Source organism: Miniopterus natalensis, chromosome 10 (assembly GCF_054644295.1).
Source record: "Miniopterus natalensis isolate mMinNat1 chromosome 10, mMinNat1.hap1, whole genome shotgun sequence".
Lineage (NCBI taxonomy): Eukaryota > Metazoa > Chordata > Mammalia > Chiroptera > Miniopteridae > Miniopterus > Miniopterus natalensis.
In genome coordinates, this window is record NC_142090.1 from 8956838 (window position 1) to 8979171 (window position 22334).

Here is a 22334-nt window from a genome sequence, read left to right on the forward strand (position 1 = left end):
AGTACTGTTGCCATTTTTAGTCCTTTTCTTTATTCTCAGCATAGTGTTTGTAGATAAAGCCGACTACATGCAGATCTCATCCCTGTCAGTGAGAGACAGGGATTACCTGAGGGCAGATCTCAGATCTGCCTTGATCAAAGCCTCGCATCCCTTACAGTGCTTTATCCCCTGCGCGTGAAATACCTGAGAACTCGTCCTTTCATTGAGCCTTTGGTTTGACCGTTCCTGTGATAACTGTTTTCACAGAGGAAATTCAGTTAAATGGCGTGACTCCCATTCAGATGATTTGGAGTATTTGATAGATTAGGGGATGAGGCTGAGGTTTAACCTGACCCCGTTTGCCGAGGCAGCCCTGAAAAACGAACATCGTAATGCAAGTAGAGGGGGAAATGTTAAAGCTGTTTGATGGCCAACTTTTAGTATCACAGAGCCCTTCTGTTAATAGAATTGTCTTGCCTCCTAAGTATAAAATAAAGTCTACTGGGCAATACTTTTTAACTTGCATAAAGTTACATTAAAATTTAAAAATGTCATTTACTTGTTTTCTATTTCAGATTGGTTAAGTATTGCTGTATTTTGAATTCTGTCTTGTCCTGTAGGACATTGTAAACTGATTAGGCTTCCTAGGGTGACGATACAGTGGTCTGCAAGCAATACCCCTGGTTTTACAGGAAATTTGTAAATTAATCCCTATCAGAACTCATTTACAGGCACTAATATGAACTGATTTTTGCTTCCTAACCACTAATATTTCCTTGAAGCAGAATATTAGAAGAGAAGACACTACAGGCAAGCAGAAATTGTCCTAGTTCGCTTGTTTCCCAATGACTGATCAGTTTTTCAAAATTATAGAATGTTAGGTGTTTCAGAGGTGAAAGGGAAAAGTCAGCCCCCCCTCATTTTGTACATGAGGAAATGAAATCCAGAGCATGTGGCAGTTTCTACAGTCTAATGCATTTTTGTCTTTACGAGCTGCACATAGAGATCACTGGTGTATAGAAAGCTTTGTAAACATACAAGTTTTTACACTCAAAGTTAATTATGCAGTTCTGTCTTAATTGCAAATTGCTTTCTTTCCTTCAAAAACCATCCCCCTTTTCAGAAATTCCAGTTGGACTTAAAAATTAAGGCTGTAGGAGGACTCTTTGTCTAGGCTCTATATTTTTGGTTAGGGCGTCTATTGATGTAATTTTTAAGCCCAATAATAAGACTATAATTTTTCTCTGCAGGTGGTGACAAAGTGATAGATGTCATTGATGTGGCAAGGCAGGCAGACAGCAAAATGACACTTCACAATTATGTTAAGTACTTCATGAATCCTAACAGACCAAAAGTGTTAAATGTGATCAGCCTTGAATTTTCAGATACAAAGTGAGTAGTTCTGGACATTTTGGGTTAGCCTTCTGAGTGTTAGCTAAATGTAGTTAAATGATCAATTTATTTTAGTAAGAAGCATATTTGCTACTTCTTAAGCGGTCTAGTGGTTGCAAGGTTGTAAATTTTGCTTTGGCACGCTCAGAGAATATTTAGAAATACAATGAGTTTTAAATTTTAAGTATTGTTGTTAACCTTGAGTTCCAGTTACTCTCTTGGTTTGGGTTGAGATGGGAACTGCCATTTTAAGAAGTTTTAATTTGCATGATGTGGGTGGGTGTGTCTGTGTTTGTTTTTTTAAAGGATGTCTGAATTGGTGGAGGTCCCTGACATAGCACGAAAACTTTCCTGGGTGGAAAATTATTGGCCAGATGACTCAGTTTTTCCCAAGCCCTTTGTTCAGAAATACTGCTTAATGGGAGTTCAAGACAGCTACACAGATTTCCACATTGACTTTGGTGGAACTTCAGTTTGGTACCATGTCCTCTGGGTAAGATTGGGGTATTTCCTTGTTTTCTTACTGATAAAAACACATAGTCCTGTTTCTCCAGGGGTGCATTCATTTGCTGTAAATGACATTGGTAAAGAGGAAAATGTTTGTACTTTTTAAGATGGACCTACCACTTTACCTTTAAGCATTGTGATTTTTTAATCCCAGGTAAAAGAGGAGCTGTGAGTTCTTAATTTATATTTAGATTTTTGAGATTTTTTACCACGATCTTATAAGTTGGTCTCTTGTAGCCTTTTGTCTCTTCCCCCTAGTCAGTTATCACTTAATCCCTGTATCAATTCCTAAGAAGGAGCGAAATTACAGTAATAATAATTGCTTCTGACCTTAAAGTTAGGCTAGGACAGCTAGTTGAATAAGTCAGGAAGAGCTATAAAATACTAATTCTTCTTGGCAGCTTATATGCACCTTCTTTATCTAGAACTGTGCTATTCAATACAGTAACCACTAGCCACATGTGGCTAAATTTTAAATAATTAAAATGAAATATAATTTAAAATTCAGTTCCTCATTTGCATTAAAATTTAGTTCCTCAAATGCTCATTAGCCATACGTGGCTTATGACTATTGTACTGGATATAAAACATTTCCATCATCATAAGACAGCCTGTTGGACAGTGTTGACCTAGAACCAAATCTTCATCTATATTAAATGCTTGCATGCTCAGAGAATATTTAGAAATACAATGAGTTTTAAACTTTTAAGTATTGTTGTTAACCTTGTTGCGCATCAGCAATGCTCTGTCCTGTAGTATGTGACTCTATGTCCTTGAACTCTGTTTTCTTTTCTCCATGACAAGCAAAGGGTTAGTTCATTAAAGGAAGCTGATTTGTAGGTCTTTAAGAATAATCATTATATTATAGATATTAGGAGAAAGGACAAAGTTTGCAGAACTGATTCTCTGGGATCTGTTAACATGTTATTTACCTCTGTACCTTGAAAATGAGGTCAGTAGGACGTTTGTGATACTTTTACCCTCCTCTCTCGTGACTGTTTCTCCAATGCTAGTTTTTTGACTCCTTGTCATATTTTGGAGGGGAGCTTTAGCTCCTGTGAAGATGCTTAAGGGCAGTCTCTAATGGTCAGGTATGTGAAATATGTCTTTTTATGCCTAAAAAATCTGATAATTATCTTATTTAATGTAGGTCATTGTATTGGGAAATTGCGTCAATGTAAGCCATCTTAAGAATGGCTTTTTCTTGTCAATAACAGTATGATTACTTCCATTTAGGGTGAGAAGATTTTTTATTTGATAAAGCCAACTGATGAAAATTTGGCACTCTATGAATCTTGGAGTTCATCTGTGACCCAGAGTGAGGTGTTCTTTGGAGATAAGGTGGATAAATGCTATAAATGTGTGGTAAAGCAGGGACATACCTTATTTGTTCCTACAGGTAAGGTTTTAATCCCACTCCCCACCCCCCCACTCCCCATTGTTGATACTCGGTCACAGGGAGTCAGCTTTTGATGAGAAACTCTGGCTTGAACATGTTTGGAAAGTAGCTTTGCACAGCCTGAGATCCTGGATTTTCACTTTTTGCCCTTTAGAGGGCTTCCCTTATAGTTGGGACTTGTTTTCTTATGGTGTTTTGTGTCATTTTCCTTCTTTTTGATTTTGTTTAGATAAAGTTCACATACTGTAATATTCACCCTTTTAAGGTGTACACGTTAGTGGTCTTTACATTTGATCTCAGCCAAGAGTCCGAGAAGCGATCAAGTCAGTGGTTTTTCGTAGATTAACAAGGTGGTGCAGCCTTACTGCCATCTAATTCTAATTTCATCACCTCAGAAAGGAGCCCCCTGTCAATCAGCGGCCACATCTCCATTCCCCCTCCTTTGAGCCCCTGACAGCCACTGATGAACTTACGTTTCGATTCTGTGGATTTGCCTGGCTTAGACATTTCATACGTGTATGTAGAATATGTGGCCTTTGTATCTAGCTTCTTTAATTAGCATAGTGTTTACTAGGCTCATCCTTGAAGCATGTACTTTATTACATTTAACGGCTGGCTGACCTTCCATTGTGCAGATAAGCCAGATTTCATTTGTCCCTTCATTAGTTGAAGGGCATTTGGGTTGTCTCCACCTTTTGGCTGTTATGCCTTGTGCTGCTTTGAACATGTGTGTAAAAGCTTTTGTGTGAGGTATTTCATTTCCCTTGGTTATATACCTAGTCTGGAATTGCTGGGCCATATGGTTGAACGACATTTAGCTTTTTGAGGAACTGCCAAACCGTCTTCCAAATGGCTGCACCATTTTACACTCCCCCCAGCAAGGTACAGTGTGTTCCATTTCTCCATATCCTCACCAGTACTGTGATTAGCTTTTTCGTTTTTGCCACTTTAGTGGGTGTGTAGTGGTGACCTCTCACTGTTTGGTCTGCACTTCCTTAACAAGTAATGGTGCTAAGCGTTTTTCTCGTGCTTATTGGCCACTTGAATATCTCTTTGGAGAAATGTCTATCGAAATCCTTTGCCCATTTTTAAGTTGGGTTATTTATCTTTTAATTGTTGAGTTGTAAGCACTCTTTGTATATTCTGTATATTAGACCCTTATCAGACGTATAATTTGCAAATATTTTCTCCCATTCTGTGGGTTGTCTTTTTACATTTTTGATAATGTCCTCTGCACAGAATTTTAAATTTTGATAAAGTTCCCTTCAGCTTTAACTGGCCAGCTCTGTGTTGCTATGATGGGCTGAGCCAGCAGTAAGACTCTGGGCTATTGTCCTGGGACAGTTAAGAGCATGTTTTGAGGGACCCGAGGAAGGAACTGAGTACCAGCGTTAGTTGTAGCTCAAGTATATGTATCAAGCGTGTCATTTTGAGACAAATGGAATGCAGGGCTCTCCAGGCCAGGATTTAGAATTGTGTTAGTCTGATTTGAGTGACAGTAAAGGCTGCAGAGTTCACAGGGATTTGTTACCACAAGCCCTGCCTTGTTATTTTGCTTTCAGTGTATGTAATAATAAATAAGTATGTATTGATTAAATGAATGAGTAAGTGCCTAGAACTACCAGAATTTATGAATCTAGATAAATATCATTATTTTCATTGTGAATGGGCTAAGCTCCTCCCTTAAATTTTCTTCCCAGTGCTCCCTTTTATAACAAACATTTGGTTATGTTCTCTTCAAAATCTTGAATTCAAATTCATTGATGCTATAACCTCCTACACCAATTATTTGAAAAAATTGATGTAATGGCCTAACTAGAATATAAAGAAGATATTAAAAAGTAATTTATAATGAATTACTTTTTCAAAATGTGCTTGCTTAGGCGCAGCAGCCTTAAAGACTAAACAAAATAGTTCCATGCATAGGTCAGCAAAACCAGTACAGGTGTACGATTGGAAACTCAGTTTCTATAGCGATGTTGTGTATGAATGGTTCTTAAAGTTCACTGAGCATCAGTCACCTGGAGGGCTTATTAAAGCGCAGATTGCTGGGCCTCATCCCCAGCACACGATTCAGTCGTCTGGGATGAGGCCTGGGAATTTGCCTTCTAACAAGTTCCTGACTGATGCTGATGCTGCTGGTCTGAGACATGGAGAACCACTGCTATAGGCATTGCAGTTTTTTCCAAGGTAGTTGGCAACTGATAAACTTCCAAACAAAGTACAGTTTCCTTCAATTTACAGAGTAGTTGTATTCCTGGGAAATTATGCCAAAACCATGCAAAAATTACTTTGTTTACGTGTATAATGGAGTTATAGTTTTTAGGCTTGGACAGTTCATGGCAGACTTTGTACTAAATGAATGCCCAGCAGAAATTCCTAAGTCCTGAGTAATGTAGTGCACTTTCTTACTGTGTGCAACTGGCCTGCATTTTGCACCCCTGGCTCCCACTCATGAAATGACAGTAGTGCCTCCTGAGCTTTGTGACAATCAAAAGAAGCCCCCAGACTTTCCCAACACCCTCTGTAGGCAGTATGCCTCTTTGAGAACCACTGATCCATAGGATTTGTAGCTGACAGACTTCTAATATGTAATTTCAGGGTCAAGCTCCAGGCTTTGTGCCTCTTGAGCACACAAATGGGCACTGCGTGAAAGTCAGTCTTTGAGGAGTTTTGTGATCTTGTGTCACAGCACAGTGAGGGATCAAAAGATGAAAAATACAAAGAAAATGGAACCTACTTTAACAGCTAATTTTTGTATGCAAATGTATTTGTATATGTTTATTTATACTTACATGAAGTCTATGTTTAGTCTGTGGACATTTCTTTTAAAAGCTCAGCGTCATCTCTTAGACATGTTTCTCATTTTGAAAATATTTTTATGGGAAAATAAGAAATCATTTTGATTGCCAACATTTATATTTATGGGACCTAAGCCCTCCATAATGAAATGTGGGTGATCTACCTTTTCCTCCATAGAGGCAGGTATCCGCGTGCCACTGAGCCTTCTGTGCTTACTCTCGAGGGCAGTCATTTCAGATACTGGGGACTGAAGTGCTCAGCCAGTCTCGGTGTTCATGGAAAGGAAATGTGCTTGCCTTATTCTAACCAGATTTGACTTGTCTTGGAGTAAAATCTTTAATATAAAGTTGGATTTTTAAAAAAAATACTAGAACAGCAACAACCACAAAAACCTTCACCTATTTTGTACCATGATTTTGTCTAATTGGATCAGTGTATTTGTTTCGTCAAAATCAGCATGAGCCTGGCATATAATATAGGCCTTCAATAAATATAGGGTGTCCCCCCAAAATGTATACACACACTTTGAATAATTATAAAAGCAGTGTTATTAAACTACATTTTATTTTCAAAATTGAGCTATCAGCTGTTAAAGTGTGTATACATTTTTGGGGCACATCTGTATTTGAATGAACGAATCTGTAGATTTTATAGACATTAACTTTTCTAGTGCTGGAGTATGAAGTAAACTGATGTTGATATTTTAAGTTTCTTATTTCACAGGTAGATATTGCATTTGTTTGCTTTAAGTATTGAGAAATCACGGATTTATAAACTTTTAACCCTTTCAGGGTGGATTCATGCTGTGCTCACTTCTCAGGATTGTATGGCTTTCGGGGGGAACTTCCTGCACAACCTTAATATTGGCATGCAGCTCAGGTTGGTGTTACAGTATCTAAAGGATCTTTTGTCCTTTGTTAAGTAGGAAATTATTCCAGTTTCAAAAAACTAAATTCAACACATATTTTAATTGAGATCTCATGGAGATAGGCCCTGAGAAATTATTAAGAATAGGAACTTTGAACAAAAGCATTATCTTAAAGTTTTGTCAGGAGAACACCTTGATTCATTTCAAATCTAAAATTAAAATAATAATATGTTCAATTTAAGACAAAATATCTCCCCAAATTTCAAAGTTCTGAAAAAATGTAAGGACTCTCTTCTGGCTGTTTTAACAATGAGGGAAATGAACTAAGTCCAGTCGGACTCAGGTGTGACTATGGTGCTGGGGAAGCACCCTGAGTCTGGATGGCTGTCAGAGCACCTCCTCTGATTTGACTGTGGGGGAAGGGTTAACAGCTCCTTCCCTTTCTGTGTGAGAATTTGACCTTTTGCTAACTCTGTGCCCCTGGTAGCCTGATGAGAGGAGAATATTACTAAGCAGCACTTCTTACGGTGCACTGACTGCTGGTTGACAAACACACCAGGACTGGGATCACTAGAGTACCCAGTAGGAAGCTGTGTGTTTGGGCTTCCCTGAGCGTGGTGACTCCTGTAGCTTGGCTTGCCTTGCCTCTGGGGAGCCCTGGATGCTATGTGCCTGTGGAGTTATTACAGGAAGCACTGGCTCTTCTTACCAGGCATGAAGCTGTAAGCCAGGACAGCTCCACACTACTACCAGGTGTGAATCTTGTTACTTTATACCTGGGCTGTCCCCGGAGGAAAAGGGGCTCCTGGCTGTGTGGACTGCTGCAAGGACTCCCTCAGAAGACAAGCACTGTGGCAGCTGTGGTTCCTGTCTCCTCCCCTTGACCAGCGCCAAGTGTGGTCTTGAGCTTGAGTGCTTAGTAGAAACTAAAGAAAACCTGAGTGGTTGTTGCAGTGTCCAGCACATGGAGTTGACTTGTAAACATATTGTCTTATTTATTTTAGCACAACCCTTGTGAAATTCCTTCTGTTAAGACTGGGATAAAAATCCCAAGGTGTGATCTTTTTGAAGGGCAGTGCAGTTCTTCAGTATACTGTCAAATTTGTTAAGGTCAGACCTGGATAAGATCACGATTCAGTAGTATCCAAATGTTGTATTAAGTAAAATGCAGTACTTGATTGGTCTTACATGTCAGGCCTGCTTATTTTATTTTCCTTAAGTTGATTGCCTTTATTTAGCTTTGAAATGCTAATATTAATATTAAATTTCTTCAAATTATATTTATTCAGGTGTTATGAGATGGAGAAAAGGCTAAAAACACCAGATCTTTTCAAATTCCCTTTCTTTGAAGCCATATGTTGGTTTGTAGCCAAAAACTTGCTGGAAACCCTGAAAGGTAATTAATAATCTGTCCATCTTATTGTGTGATATGATGCATGATGTTTGTAAGTTCACTAAAAGCCATTGATAGACCCTTTTTCAGTATGGTGTCCCTATTTTGTTTTTTTAAATGTATGATTACCCCCTGCCAAGAACCTTTTGAGCAAATTAGAGTCTCACGTCCATAACCTTAAAAAGCAAATGTATGAGGAGTTGCATCAGAACAGGTAATGTTGAAAACGTTCATTTCACCTGGGACTCAGTGGCCTGCCTGCAAACACTGTTAGGCATGTAAAAGTGCCTCACTTGCAAAATGCAGTTTAAGCCAAGAGACTGTTATGTAACATGTGTTCCCAAATATTTGCTTTTAAAACACAAGGGCATAATTTTCGTGTCCTGAGAGAAACAGGTAGTGCCTGTGCCATTGCTGTTATGCCCATTAGGTCGGCCAGTACAAGGCACCTGTTAGCACAAACCAACCGTCAGGCTCTGAGGAAAAATGTTTGTCTTTTTTTGGGGTGGGGTGGGGGTGTTTGTTATCCTTTCATTTGAACTTGAAAGCTACCTTTTTTATGTGGAATTTCAGATTTGGTGTCTTTTGGTTTAATAACCTTTGAGCTATCAGGTTGGAAACTGAATATCATTTTTCCTTTTACTCATTTTTTTTTTTTTTGCTTTTCATGCATTTGTGTCCTTGAGAATACAATTCATCTGGTTTTGTGTTGTCTAACTTGTCCAATCCATTTGCAAATAGTGCTACTGTTATAATTTACTCCCAGAAGAAGCAGATTAAACAATAAAGTCTATCCTAAAGATTTGTTCCTTTTTCCATTTAAAAGTTACACAAGAAGAAAAGGTGAAATGAAAAGAAACAACCAATAACTTGCTTCCCAGGGTAGTATGCAGAGAATTAAACGATAAAACTTCTTTTGGTTTCTTTGCTCAAAAGAAGAAGGGCTTGCTCTCTTTGGGAGGAAAGCGGAATAACCCATCCCACACCTGGTGCGGGTCAGCGCGCTGTCCTGCCGGTGGCGCAGGCGTCTGATGGCGGGAGCAGCCGTGGGTCAGGAGGAACAGGTGCTCTCTGCCCAAGACCAGTCTCTACTCCAGAAACACCTCCTTATCCTGGGTCCCTGGCTATTCCATGTTTTCAGGTGTTTTTCGTGGCTGCAGGGGTGTCACAATGGATCATAGAGTTGCCATCTATAGTTTCCAGTAAAATTCCAGACTTTAAAGTTCATAGTCTCCTATCCAAGTAGAAGCCTAGACAAGTAGGAACACTTTTAAATACTTATAAAAACACTTATAGATGTTTTTGTTTTCTGGAAATAAAACCCAGTAACTGAACCCTCCAGATTAGAGATTGGCAATTCAGCACTCAGTAAAGTCAGAGCACTTTACCGTCTTGTCCTATCTTGATAGTGTACACATGCGCACACTGCTCCCTGGGGTGATGCTTTTCCCTAATGTCTACGAGGGGCTCATCAAGCAGCTTTTTAGAACAAATGAAGAGTCTATCTGAAAGACAAAAATCTTGCTGTTCTTGCAGTCACAAGCAGCAGATTGCTTAGTCTTTGAATGATTTAGTCTTTGTTTTAGGCCATTGAGAGTTCAGAACTGTTGAAGTCGGATCGAAAACATAACCCTATACATTCAAGTTAAAAAAAAAAGTTACTGTGAAAAGGATATTTGCAGGTCAGACTTTAAAGTGTTTTCATTTCATCTGCCAGATCAGTACAGGATACCTGGCAATACTAGTGTGTCAGTCCAGTCCACTGAAGATAGAGCCAAGGGACCCTTCTCCCAGTGCCACATCCTGGGCATTCGTCTTGTTACCCCGTGTTATATTGGCCTTTCATCCCTGACCTTTTAACTTTCCATGTGGCCTGTCATTTGGCAGCTCTCAGACTGTTACAGGCTTATATGATGGGTTATGAGGGTGGGCTGTATGAAACTCTTAACTGAATTGTGTCAGTAATAATAAAACAGTGAACAAATTTGGGGTTTATGTAAGTAAATTAGCTACAGGGAAGAAGTGAAATCTTTCACTTTTGCTTCAACCTGCCTGAGTTGTAGACCACATCTAATGCGTTTTATATGAGTTTTAGATAATCGATTTGGTTAAAAAACCCAGAAGAGACACTTGTGGGTGTGGGTTTGTATTTACCTTTACAGTAGTGAAGCATTTCATGCCCATAGTCAAGTGTATGGATCACACACTGCATACACATACTCTCTCGTGCAGTGTAAAGAATTATAAGGCGAGCAGGACAGCCTTGCCAGGACCATACTCATGCCCCTTGCTTTCCCCGGTGTACCTCCTCCTTCCCTTCAAGAGAGAACCACTATCCTGACTTTCGTGATAACCCTTTTCTTCTGCTTTGTCACCTGTGTCACAAACTAAAATAGTTTAATTTTGTACATTTTAGATGTCATATGACATTGTTTTGTGACCCGTCTCTTACTCAGCATTATGTTTGTGAGCTTTCTTTTAACTTGAGCATTTAGTAGTACAGTGACATTTCATGTAATTCTGTTTTTCTCGTTCGTTCTTGCTTTTTCAATCGTTTATTCACTTTTTTCCTTTCTCTTAATTTGGAAGTCACATGCAGCTTGATATTTGATGGTTACTGAAAATCTAAAGTTAGTCCCTTGATCTTCAGAACACTGAACTCTTTTTCCTGCCTCCTCTATCCCCACAGAGCTGCGAGAAGATGGTTTCCAGCCTCAGACTTACCTGGTGCAGGGCGTGAAAGCTCTGCATACTGCTTTAAAAGTGTGGATGAAAAAAGAAGTAAGTGGTTTTCTTTGGTGAAATCATTGTTATTTTCTGTATGGTAAGATTGGGAGAGCAGAGTCCTCGGGCTGTGAGGCACAAGTGGCCGCAGTAGAGGGCCTAGGAATCATGCTTTAAATACAGCCTGCGTCTATGATACGGTAGACACAAATGTACTGGTTTATATTTCTATGAGAATCAAGTACCTCAGTACTTCTTTAAGCTTGAAAAGAAAGTACGGTGGCACCTCAGCTTTCAAATGGGATCCGTTCCGGAAGACTGTCCAAGTTCTGAAACGTTCGGAAACCGAGGGATCCACAGCCGACAGCTGGAAGCCCTCAGTGGAAGCCGTGGGGCATGTTCGACTTCCGAGGCGTGTTTGAAACTCGAAGTATTTACTCCGGGTTTATGGCGTTCGTAACCCGAAATGTTCTTTCACGGAGACGTTCGAAAACTGAGGCACTGCTGTGAATCGTGTAGCGAGGGTGTTGACTAAGAAATGAACATGCAGATGAAAAATAGTAATGAATAACTGAGCTCTCAGAGTGTGCTGACCACTGTGCTGAGTCTTTATAGCCATAAACTAATTCAGTCCTCAGCAGCTGTGTGAGGTCTGGGTGCTGCTGTCAGCCCCATTTACGTGTGGGGAAGCTGAGGTTCAAGGAGTTTAAATAACTTGCCGGAGAGAACTGGTGGAGCTACGACTTAAATCCAGATCTCTGTGACTGCAAAACCCATGCTCTTTCCCTCTGCTAGACTTAGGTAAAAATGAAAGAAAGGAGGTTGGGGTTCAAGTAGGAGCTTTCCATTTTCCCTAAGATGCGGTCTAGTTGTTTGCATTTGAATCCCACCTCCTCCAAGAGGTCATCCCCGATTTCCATTTGGAATTGGCCTGCCCTTCTCTTATGATTACGTAGCACATTTTTTGCGCCAGTAGACTCAGATTATTTCAGGGCCTGTGTTGGCTCTTACAAATCCTTATATATTATGAATTAAATGTTAGTATTAATTAGTTACTTTACTGATTATAGTAGTAGTTATAAGTAGGGTAGGCTTTGAGGTCTAGAGTACAAGGGTACTCAATATAAAGTCCATCTTTAATTCAATCTAAGAGGATTTTATAAATCAGTGAGGATCTTCGTAGAAGGTACCACTACGTGAACTCTGAGACCTGGCTTATTAGCATTTAGCTGTGCCTATAAGATCTGGAGAACCCCAAAATTGGTTTAATAAATTAGTTTTTTACATATTAAAATGTAAGTAACATTGGTTGTTTTGTCTTTGATATTCCAAATACAGCTTGTATCCGAACATGCCTTTGAAATTCCAGACAATGTTAGACCTGGACATCTTATTAAAGAACTTTCTAAAGTAATTCGAGCAATAGAGGTAAGAGTAGAAACTGTCGTCTAAATTCTTGGTTATTATCTGCTTTGAGAAGCAAGTGGCTCTACCACCACACTACAAACATCTGAAAGCTCTTATGCACTTAAAAAAATGGAATGAGCTTAGTCTTAGAAACAGTCTTGGGTTCCCAGGTTCCTAAAGTCCTAGAGAGAAAGTTAGAGGGTTGTGTCATAATGAAGTCATAAGGAAGCAGTTACCAGGTTACTTCAGGTTACTCCAAAAATAAAAAATACAGACTTAAAAACCTTTCAGATCAAGTTCATTTCAGCTGTGCAGAGGTGAGTGCATGTTTAGTAATTAGAAAATGAGAGGAAAGGTGAAGGAGAGTGAGCAGCGCTAGGGGAAGCTGGGTCGGAAAGAGGGAAGGTATTGGTAGGTGGGGCCAGGAGAGCCACTCGATTGGAAATATTAGAACAAGTTGGTTAGGCAAATGCCCTTTGATAAAAGCCCACAAAATCTGAGATTAGTTGTTTAATTCATCAATTAGGAGCTATTTTAGGTATTAAAGAAAAGAGGTTTTAATTAAAGTAATTATTCAAGAAGATGGTTCTGTTAGTGTCTGGCTTGAACTGAAAGGAAGAGTAGATTTTCATGCTATGCTTATAGAATTTTAATTTTTCAAAACTACACAGATGTGTGACTTTGCTTTAAAAAGCAGTATTGATTTATGCAACAACCTGTGTGAAAGAATGTACATCATAGGAAAGAACTGGAAGCTGCCTAACTAACTCCCAGTAACTTTTAGGTCAGTAAATCATGCTGTAGATATACACTGGATGGAATACTACACAGCCTTTAAAATGATATTGAAAATCAAGGCAATATGTTCACAGTGTATTATTATGTGGGGGAGAGAAGGAGATAAAGGTCTCAGCAAGCTGTTTATCTTATGATGTGGTCTTTTTGTGTACATAATTGAATGGAATGACTTTTGCTTTCTAAAATACTTTTATGGCAGATGCTTATTCAGGTATGAATGTAGCCTTGTTGTGAAACTCCTTTGATTTGTGTTCTTGAAGGAGGAGAGTGGCAAGCCAGTGAAATCTCAGGGAATCCCTACTGTGTGTCCAGCTTCACGGTCCTCACATGAAGCAACTTCCCCGTACCTTTCCCGACGAAAGATGAGGAAACTCCGAGATCATAGCATCCGAACTCCTTCTAACCTGGACATCCTAGAGCTCCACACGCGGGAGGTCCTCAGGAGATTAGAGATGTGCCCATGGGAAGAGGCAAGTACTATGTTCCAGGATTGCAAAGGGAGACTTGGTTGTTCCTTAAAGCTCTTTAACAGGACACTAAAAGGAGAACAGCCGGCCATTCTTGTTGTCTGACCTCCTGTTAGCATTGTAGGGTCAGGGGGTGCTCATGCCCCGGGCGGGGCCGGTGCTTCAGCTTTCTGTGCGTCGGCGTGGTGTAGGATGGCTAGATCTCGTTCATTTGCTGACATGCTGATTCAGGTTTACCAAGGCCTTGCTCTTACAGGCTCTAGAGCAGATACCAGAGTGAGGAAACTTAAGTTCCTGCCCTCGTGTAGCTTCCATCCCGGCTCAGGTTGGAAGGATGGGAGACAGAGACGTATGTTAAAATAACGTAATTTCAGATAATTATGAAGGAAGCCAGAACAATAGAGCAATACAATAAAGGGGCTGGGGTGGCCCACTACCTTAGCTAGGGTGGTTAGAGAGCTCTCAGGTGGTGACATCTGAACAGACACTTAAGTAATGGGAAGAAGTCAGATGGATACACAGAGTTGAGGCGAAGTATTGCTGGCAGAGGAAAGAGCAAGTGCAGAAAGCCTATCCCTGACCCAACAGCATCAGCATAGGTGACGGTTAGAATAAACCCATTAAAGTCTGAGAAATGCTGGCCTGATGGACAGTGGCAGGGAGGGGCACACAGTAATCCAATCAGTGCAGGGCCTTGTGAGCATGGTCATGAGTTTGCAATGAGATCTGTATCGTCCATAATTTTACACCTTAAGTAGAGGATACGCAACAATTTAAAATGAACAAAATAGAGGTATCCCTGAAGTAAAATATTTTTAAAAGTTATATAGAAATTTTAACTTTCTCAAATATTTTAAATGGTATGTAATTGTATTTATACTGTTTTCAGATTTTGTTGTTCTAAACCTCCTGACCCCATAGCCATGTGAGAGGAGATCTAGCACATTGTGAAAGACTCTGTTTATTATTAGGAAAAAGTTACCAGGAAAGGAAGTATTCTATATGTATTAAAAGCCAGCTCCTGTGTGCCTTTACACCACATGGTGGCCTTTGTTACTGGGGACAGCAGGGTGGTGACCTTTGAGCTGCTGCCAGTGCCCTGGGAAGCCTAGGGCTTTGGTGAAAGGCAGTGAAACTGGGAAGCACAGCAGCTAGCACCTGGGCAGGAAGGAGCCAGGGAGAGCAAATCACAGTACACGGGGAGCGCCTCTCCAGCCCTCCTGCTCTCTGCAGGAGTGAAATGTCTGAGTTTGCTGTATGCACATTTTATATGCCACTTTAAGAATGTGTTATTGTGAATGGCCCTACAGAGAGACGAACCCCACTCCCGCTTTGGCTCGAGGAACCATTTAGTGTTGCTGGCGCACGCCGCGTGTCCCCGGCGTGGGTGGCTGCCCAGTGCAGTTTGGGATGCAGGGCTAAGTGGGGGTGGGGGGGTGGTACACTGTATTCCTTTAGTGAAGCAGGTGTAGTTGAGGGCGGAGATTAAAGTTCTGTTTTTGTACTTTAAGGACATCTTGAGCTCTAAACTGAATGGTAAATTCAACAAACATCTCCAGCCATCTTCTACGGTACCTGAATGGAGAGCGAAAGATAACGATCTGCGGTTACTGCTGACAAATGGCAGGATAATTAAGTACGCAACCGGATCAAAGTGCCCCCGATTGGCCTCAGGGGATGCCCTTGTTCGAGGAGCCCCCAGTCCGTGCTGCTGCACAGCCGCCCGGAGGGTGGGCACGCAGTTCCCACTCTGTGGAGTAAGGGGCGGAGGGGCTGTGCCCACAGTTGCGCTGCTTTCTGACTCTTTTCCCGTACACAGGGACGAGAGACAGCCCTTCGCAGATCAGAGTCTGTATACAGTAGACAGCGAAAGTGAAGAGGAGACCAGAAGGACAAAAAAGGCAAAAGTGAAGATGGAAGCGGGCTCAGGAGCAGAGGCAGCGGACAGCGAGGCGCCTCAGAGACCGCTGAGCAGTATGTTTGCTTTGCTGGCATCGCAGAGCTCTCTCTGTTACTAATGTGATAGTATGTGGAGTGCCTGCTAACTTTACAGTTCTTACGTTTGTACTAGGGTCGAAAATGTTTGCGTTTCTGATACTCTTGAGAAGTCTGAAGTATTACCGAGTAGCTTACCCGTTAGGGAAATACCGAACGTGAGTGCCCTGAGAGGTGTAGCGCCCAGGGAAGGCACTGACGATGGAGACGTGTGCAAGTCAGTGACACGCCCGTCTGGCGACAGTGTTTACAAGAGTCACATGAAAGCTCATACATTTTATGGGCCTCTATACGGGTCCAAGTTTAATGTGATTTCACAAATACTTGTAGCTACCATGTATATGGTTTTCAGAATTAGGAGACATGTATAATTGGCTGACCTGAAGCTATTGGTAATCCATGTTTTCTTCTTGGTTACCTGTTGACAAGAGGGCCTCTACTTGGTTATTAACTGGTTATCATCAGTGTGACAAATAGCAACACCTCTTCCTCCTAGAGATCTTCAATTTTGAGAAGCAGTTAGATATTTTGGTATCTGACAAGTAAATGTTCCAGATAGTTAACATTATTTAATCCATGTTGAATACCTTAATTCCTGCTATTTCAGGTAAATGTGGTATTGCTGTAGTTGGTAGCTCTGCATTTGTTCACATGCTGGGGGAGGCAGCTAATCAGTGGAACTGATCAGGTGGTTGCTCTGTGGTAGTGCCCAGTGGAAGGAAAGGACAGTGCTGAGGCCCGGTGTAGAAGCTTGTTGAGTTCACTGTCTACCTGAGTGATTTTTAGGCTTAGGAAAGTTACCTTTTTGTTATTTGTTGAGAGAAATAATGCAAAAGGGAAATTGAAAAGTTTCAGTTTCTTGTACCTCATGTTAGTGTTGGAGGTTTTTTCTGGAAAGAAATATTTTTAAAATTTGCAAATAAGGAGTTTATAATTATGTTCAACAAGTTCCAGAAATGTTTTTAGAATACACTTCAGTCTGCATCTTGGCCAGTTGGGGAGAAAGTCCCTGGGGCTGGGGGAAGAAAGAATGAAGAGGTGAAAGCAGACAAGAGGATAGAGCAGGAGTGATGGAGACAGCAGAAGCTGGACAGGCCTCAGATAGCACCCTGCTCATGCCCTTCTCTTTGTCTCCTTCCCCTTCTCAGGGTTTTTTACAAGTGTGAAATCAGAACTCAGGAATCGAGCATCAGAATATTCTGATATTTCTGATTCAGAAGACTCTGGACCTGATTGCATTGCACTGGTACGCCTGAAGCCTGTGGCCTGTGGGCTATTCGACGTAAAAATGAACACCCACTTCCTCCACACGCGCGCGCACACACTCACACACACCATGTGACTGTTTACATCGGATAAGTGTAGCTTTGTCTGATTTTCAGAAGGGTGGAGAGAGATACTCTTCTTATGTTTCTCATATTTCTCATAGGTTATATTTCATCTTACTTTAAAGAAAACCTGTACTGTGTGTTTCTTACTACAGAATTATGTTACTATAGTTGCTAGAGATTTTTACTTTTTTTCATATGAAAAAATTTCATGATAATTAAGATTCTAACTTTCCCTAGACAGATAAAGTATTTTTTGTTTGTTTGTACAGACTTGGTCAGATTTCTTATATAGCTTTGCTTTCATTTAATTATTATCTCAGAAAAATAATTTTACCACTGAAGAGTCTGAAAGTTCAGGTGATGAAAAGAAACAAAAAATAACATCAAATTTTAAGGAGGAATCTAATGTGATGAGGAACTTCCTTCAGAAGAGCCAGAAGACATCTAGAAGTGAAATTCCAGTTAAAAGGTAGGTTTGCTGACAGTACAAGTCTTATGACATTGTGATATAAAGGATATGAAAACATCGTTTTAGTTTAAAATTTTACCAAATGCCATTAGACTAAACGGCTCTTGTCCTTGGTGATCTGCTTTTCAGGGAATGTCCTACCTCGACGAGCACAGAGGAAGAAGCCATTCAGGGCATGCTGTCCATGGCAGGGTTGCACTATTCCACGTGTTTACAAAGGCAGGTGCAGAGCACAGGCTGCAGCCGCGAAAGCAGCTCTCTCCAGGACCCCAGCAGCTGCCACAGCAGTAACCACGAGGCTAGGCCGCTGTATCGCTGCGACAAACCAGTGGGATGTGGTAAGGAACGCGGATTAGCGGGGTCTGAAAAAGTAACCATGACCCCCAGTTTAATAGCTCTGTAATCCTAGTTGAGGTTAGAGATTATGAATAAGAAACTGTTGCACATTTTTAGTTGGAAATGGTACTTACCATATTGGCCAAAAAATATCGACAAATTATGTAAGGTGCAGGCATAAGAACCCAAAACGTAAATCAACTGGGATTGATAGTCATGTTCACCAGCATAATTTTATCATTGCTATTGAACAATAGTATCATTTCCCTTTCATAAGTTGATCAGAGTGGAAGGAATGTTTGATGCTTTATTTTTTTCTTTTTTAATTATTTTTTGTTAACCCTCACCCGAGGATATTTTTTCCATTGATTTTTAGAGAGAGTGGAAGGGAGTGGGGGGGGGAGGGGGGAGAGAGAGAGAAACATTGATGCGAGAGACACATCAGTTGGTTGCCTCCAGCACGCACCCTAACCGGGGCTGGGGATTGAACCTGAAACCCAGGTACATGCCCTTGACTGGGAATCGAACCCGCAATCCTTTGGTGTGCTCTAACCACTGAGCACTGAGCCACACCTGCCAGGGCCTTTAAATGGTCTGTTAAACTTGAACAATCACCCTTTTTTTCTTTTGTGGGAGGGAAAACAGGTTGTGAGCTTTCTGATTGAGGATATTCTTTTTCCTGCTTGAAGAGGAAGTGTTAGGAGAGAGAGGAGACTCTGGCAGTATCAGGGATGCCGCAGTGCTTTCTTCCCTGTGCCTTTAAGGGAAATTTTGTTTCCCTAAACGTGTGAGGAGGACTGGGGAGAAGCTGGTATTATGTTGAAACCAAATGCCTACTATAGCAGTTTTGTTCATTCTCACGCAGTTAAATGTCAACTATGTACCAGGAGTTTGACATCATTTCACTTAATTCTTGAAACAGCATTTTGTTGTAGGTAATATAACTTTACAGGTAAAGGAAATAGACTTGGTGAAGTTAATTTAACTTCCCCATACTTATATAATTAGTATTCACTGGTGTTGGAATTTGAACCCAGGACTGTCTTACCCCTTTGCTTATTACCTAAGAGAAAACTGAGGTTTAGAGAGATTAAATAACTTGCCTAAAGATACATTGGTAATGAGAGAACTCAGGCAAATCTAGGTTTGTCTGTCCTTCCACAGTACCGTTCTGTCTCCCTGTAATCTGTTTGGTCCCGTGAAAAGAAAGCTTCTGTGCAAATACTGTAAAATTCAGACAAACATGCCTTTATTCTATATGGGAAAGTATATCATTTTTAGAGAGTATGTATTGCATTTGGCTTTACATCTAGCATGTAAGATAGTGAGTGAGCTGGCGACTGTTTTGTTTTTGAGAGGGAAAGAAATGTGATGAACATATATGAATAAATATTTAAAGAATTAACATATTCAGTTTTTAATAAAATACCAACACAAATTTGCTTTCAGTTTTAAGCATTTGGCTAATTTTGTTCTTTGAGATGAAGTCTGTGTGAAGATAACTTGATGAAGGCTTCTCTTTAGGGTACCATGTCAAGACTGAAGATCAGGACTTGAGGAGTTCCTCCTGGGTTAAACAGTTTGATACGACGTCCAGAATTAATCTTCAGGTATATTCAAGGTTTGAAGCGTTAAAAGGAGATTTAGAATTGTCATTAACTCTGGTTTGCTTTCTTTCTATAATCCTCACCTGAGGATATTTTTCCCATTGCTTTTCAGAGAGAGTGGGAGGGAGAGAGAGAGAGAGACATCAATGGGAGAGGCACATCGGTTGGTTGCCTCCTGCATGCTCCCCGACCAGGGCCAGGGATCGAGCCTGCAACCCAGGTATGTGCCTTGGCTGGAATCGAACCCGGGACCCTTCAGTCTGAGAGCCGATGCTCTACCACTAAGCCAAACTGGCCAGGGCTTTTTTTCTTTCTTTTTTTTTTTTAAAACTGCAACTAGTTATCAACCACTAGATCTGGGAAGGTAAAAAATTACAATTAAATGCACATTTGAACAACTCTCCACTTTTAGATATTCTGATATAATGACTAAGGCAAAGCTCATGGATATACCGTGATCTGGAAAAGAATCGTTTATTCAAGAAGTGGTTACAAAATGCTGGCTGCCAACATGAAGGGAAAGAAAAGTACCAGAGGATCTCTTTTTAATCTCTGACATTGTTTCTTGAACATTTTTAGATGCTTAATTTCTTTGAGAATTTGATGAAAGTTATAGATTCTCTTTCCAGAAAAATGATCATCAAAAATACTGACTTTTGCTTACATCTTCTCATGATGTGTGCCTCATCCCTACCCCAGACCACTCACTGACTCCAAATTAGGGACCCCTGCTCTAAGAGAGGACACTTTACGCTGCAGGATCCCAGCATATTAATGCTCATACCAAACAAAATGAACCCCGTATAGCTGCTTTTAAAAAATAAAACTTTTATCAGTAGTACCAGGCAAGGAAAGCAATATGACCTTTTGCTGCAAACCTTGGAAAATGACAGCCAAAGAAAGAATCTAAATTCTCACGTGGCAGAGTGGGGTTCCTAAACCTTCTTGACCCCAAGCATACTCTGAGTAAAAGAATTACGGGTTTTTTTTGTGTCCTTTGTTTGGCTTATTTACATTTTCTAAATACTCACCTATCACTTTTACAGTAAGATAACAAGCCAAGTTTTTTTAAGGCAAAGTTTTGTCTGTACAAGTTCTTTTAATAGACAAATATGCTCCAAATTCAAAGGTCAAGAAAGAAATTCCTTAACTATTATAATTCACTCAGTGTATGATTTTATAGAGCCTCACTGCAGCTGGTCACGAAGTTTACAGCTTCACCATAGGGTTCAGTGTTATGTAAGCTGTTATTTAAATCTAACTGCTGTTTTTATAGTTGTCTTTGAAAATAAAGAAGTAGAGGGTAGATGATTAGCATGATCACCTTAGAGACAATTTCTTTTGCTTATAATTGAGAGACATATCATAGAGGCATGTCAAATCATAACAGTTGTCTCTGTGCTCAAGCATATTTGTAAGATAATTTAAAGCAAGTCCGTGTTTAATGCTGTTTATTTAAAAAAATTTTTTTGGTTGTTTTTTAGAGAGAGAGGAAGGGGGGGAGAGAGAGAGAAACATTGATGTGAGAGCATAACATCAATTTAGCTGCCTCCTGCACGCCCCCTACAGGGGACTGAGCCCAGGCATGTGCCCTGACTAGGAATGGAACCAGCAACCTTTTGGTGTACAGGACGATGCCCAATCAACTGAGCCACAGCAGCCAGGGAAAATGCTGTTTTTAAAACCTATTTAACCATTACAGACTCAGACACATACAGCAAGTAAGGTTAAAAAAAAGAATCAGAGATATATTTTATATAACACACACACATAATTAAAAGTAGTTTTGTGAAACATCACATCTGCAGTATGCCCTTCCTTTTCAAGTTTGTCTTTTACTTTCTCTATTTAACTCTGGTCATAACCCTCTCCATTGATTTTTCAAGACCCACCAATCAGTAGCATTATTTGTTTGTTTTTTCCTGACAGTTCACTCAATAATATTAAGAAGCTGAAGGAAAAAATGTTACAGAAAAACCAGACTTGAGGCTCAGGATCTAAGGATTTTTTTTAGTAACCAGCTTAAATACAGTAGAGATGAACCTTGCAGAAGTTAAGTTCTAAAAAAGATAGTACGTTACACCGTGAGCGATCTATGGGAGCTGTGCCATGCTGAGGAGGCAGCAGGCCTGCATCTCCCATCCTCGCCTCCTCTCACGGCACATGCTCGCTGAGTTCAGGATGGCTTGTTGAGATTATGTTCCCTCTCTCCTCCCTCCTTTAGTCTCCTCTCCCCCCCCCCATATAATGCTGGCTTATTGACTTAAGTTACTATGCATCTTCGAGACTTGAATCCTCAGAGCTTTTAGGTTTCGGAATGAGTCGGCCATGATGAAGGGTGGGTAGTCTTCTGTGGCTATTACATGTTAAGAAAACCAAAGTGCAGCGGTCTATTTTTCCTCTCTCTTGGCTTGCTAATGCATAGAGAAGTTGGATACTTACTTCACTTACCTTAAAGGAACCCTAATAGTTCAGCCTTATTTTTTTTGTTCTTCAGGATCTAAGTAGAGGCCATAAATGCATCAAAAAGGAAGGTTCATCAGAAATCAGGCAAAAGGTACAAAGTAGGAATTCTGTGGACAGCAGTGGCTCAAGCCCTCCAAATGGAAAGTACTCGCAGAGTTCAAGCTTGGTTTCTGGGCCATGCCAGATAAGTAATGGCAGTGGAAGCCCAGAAAGGCCCGCTGGCGAAACTTCCTTTTCGGTGCCCCTCCACCCCACCAAGAGACCTGCATCAAACCCACCACCTATCAGCAACCAGGCAACAAAAGGTAACTTTTACACGTTTGTAGGCTAAGTATGTTTCTGACTGTGCGTGACGGTGAGAGTGGCAGTTCCGATAGAGGTGATATCCGCACTC

General features: G+C 40.6%; 1 protein-coding gene across 1 annotated transcript in view; it reads left to right on the forward strand.

The window, feature by feature from the left end:
- KDM7A (lysine demethylase 7A) overlaps window positions 1-22334 on the forward strand; it is a 70422-nt gene that overhangs the window by 41060 nt on the left and 7028 nt on the right. Inside the window, exons 5-19 of the mRNA XM_087820983.1 lie at window positions 1230-1371; window positions 1678-1864; window positions 3115-3277; window positions 6871-6958; window positions 8237-8343; window positions 11030-11121; window positions 12403-12492; window positions 13530-13739; window positions 15248-15372; window positions 15556-15710; window positions 16880-16977; window positions 17383-17531; window positions 17661-17869; window positions 19392-19477; window positions 21972-22245. Of these exons, the coding sequence (XP_087677109.1) occupies window positions 1230-1371; window positions 1678-1864; window positions 3115-3277; window positions 6871-6958; window positions 8237-8343; window positions 11030-11121; window positions 12403-12492; window positions 13530-13739; window positions 15248-15372; window positions 15556-15710; window positions 16880-16977; window positions 17383-17531; window positions 17661-17869; window positions 19392-19477; window positions 21972-22245 (2175 nt within the window). The remainder of the gene's footprint in view (window positions 1-1229; window positions 1372-1677; window positions 1865-3114; window positions 3278-6870; window positions 6959-8236; window positions 8344-11029; window positions 11122-12402; window positions 12493-13529; window positions 13740-15247; window positions 15373-15555; window positions 15711-16879; window positions 16978-17382; window positions 17532-17660; window positions 17870-19391; window positions 19478-21971; window positions 22246-22334) is intronic.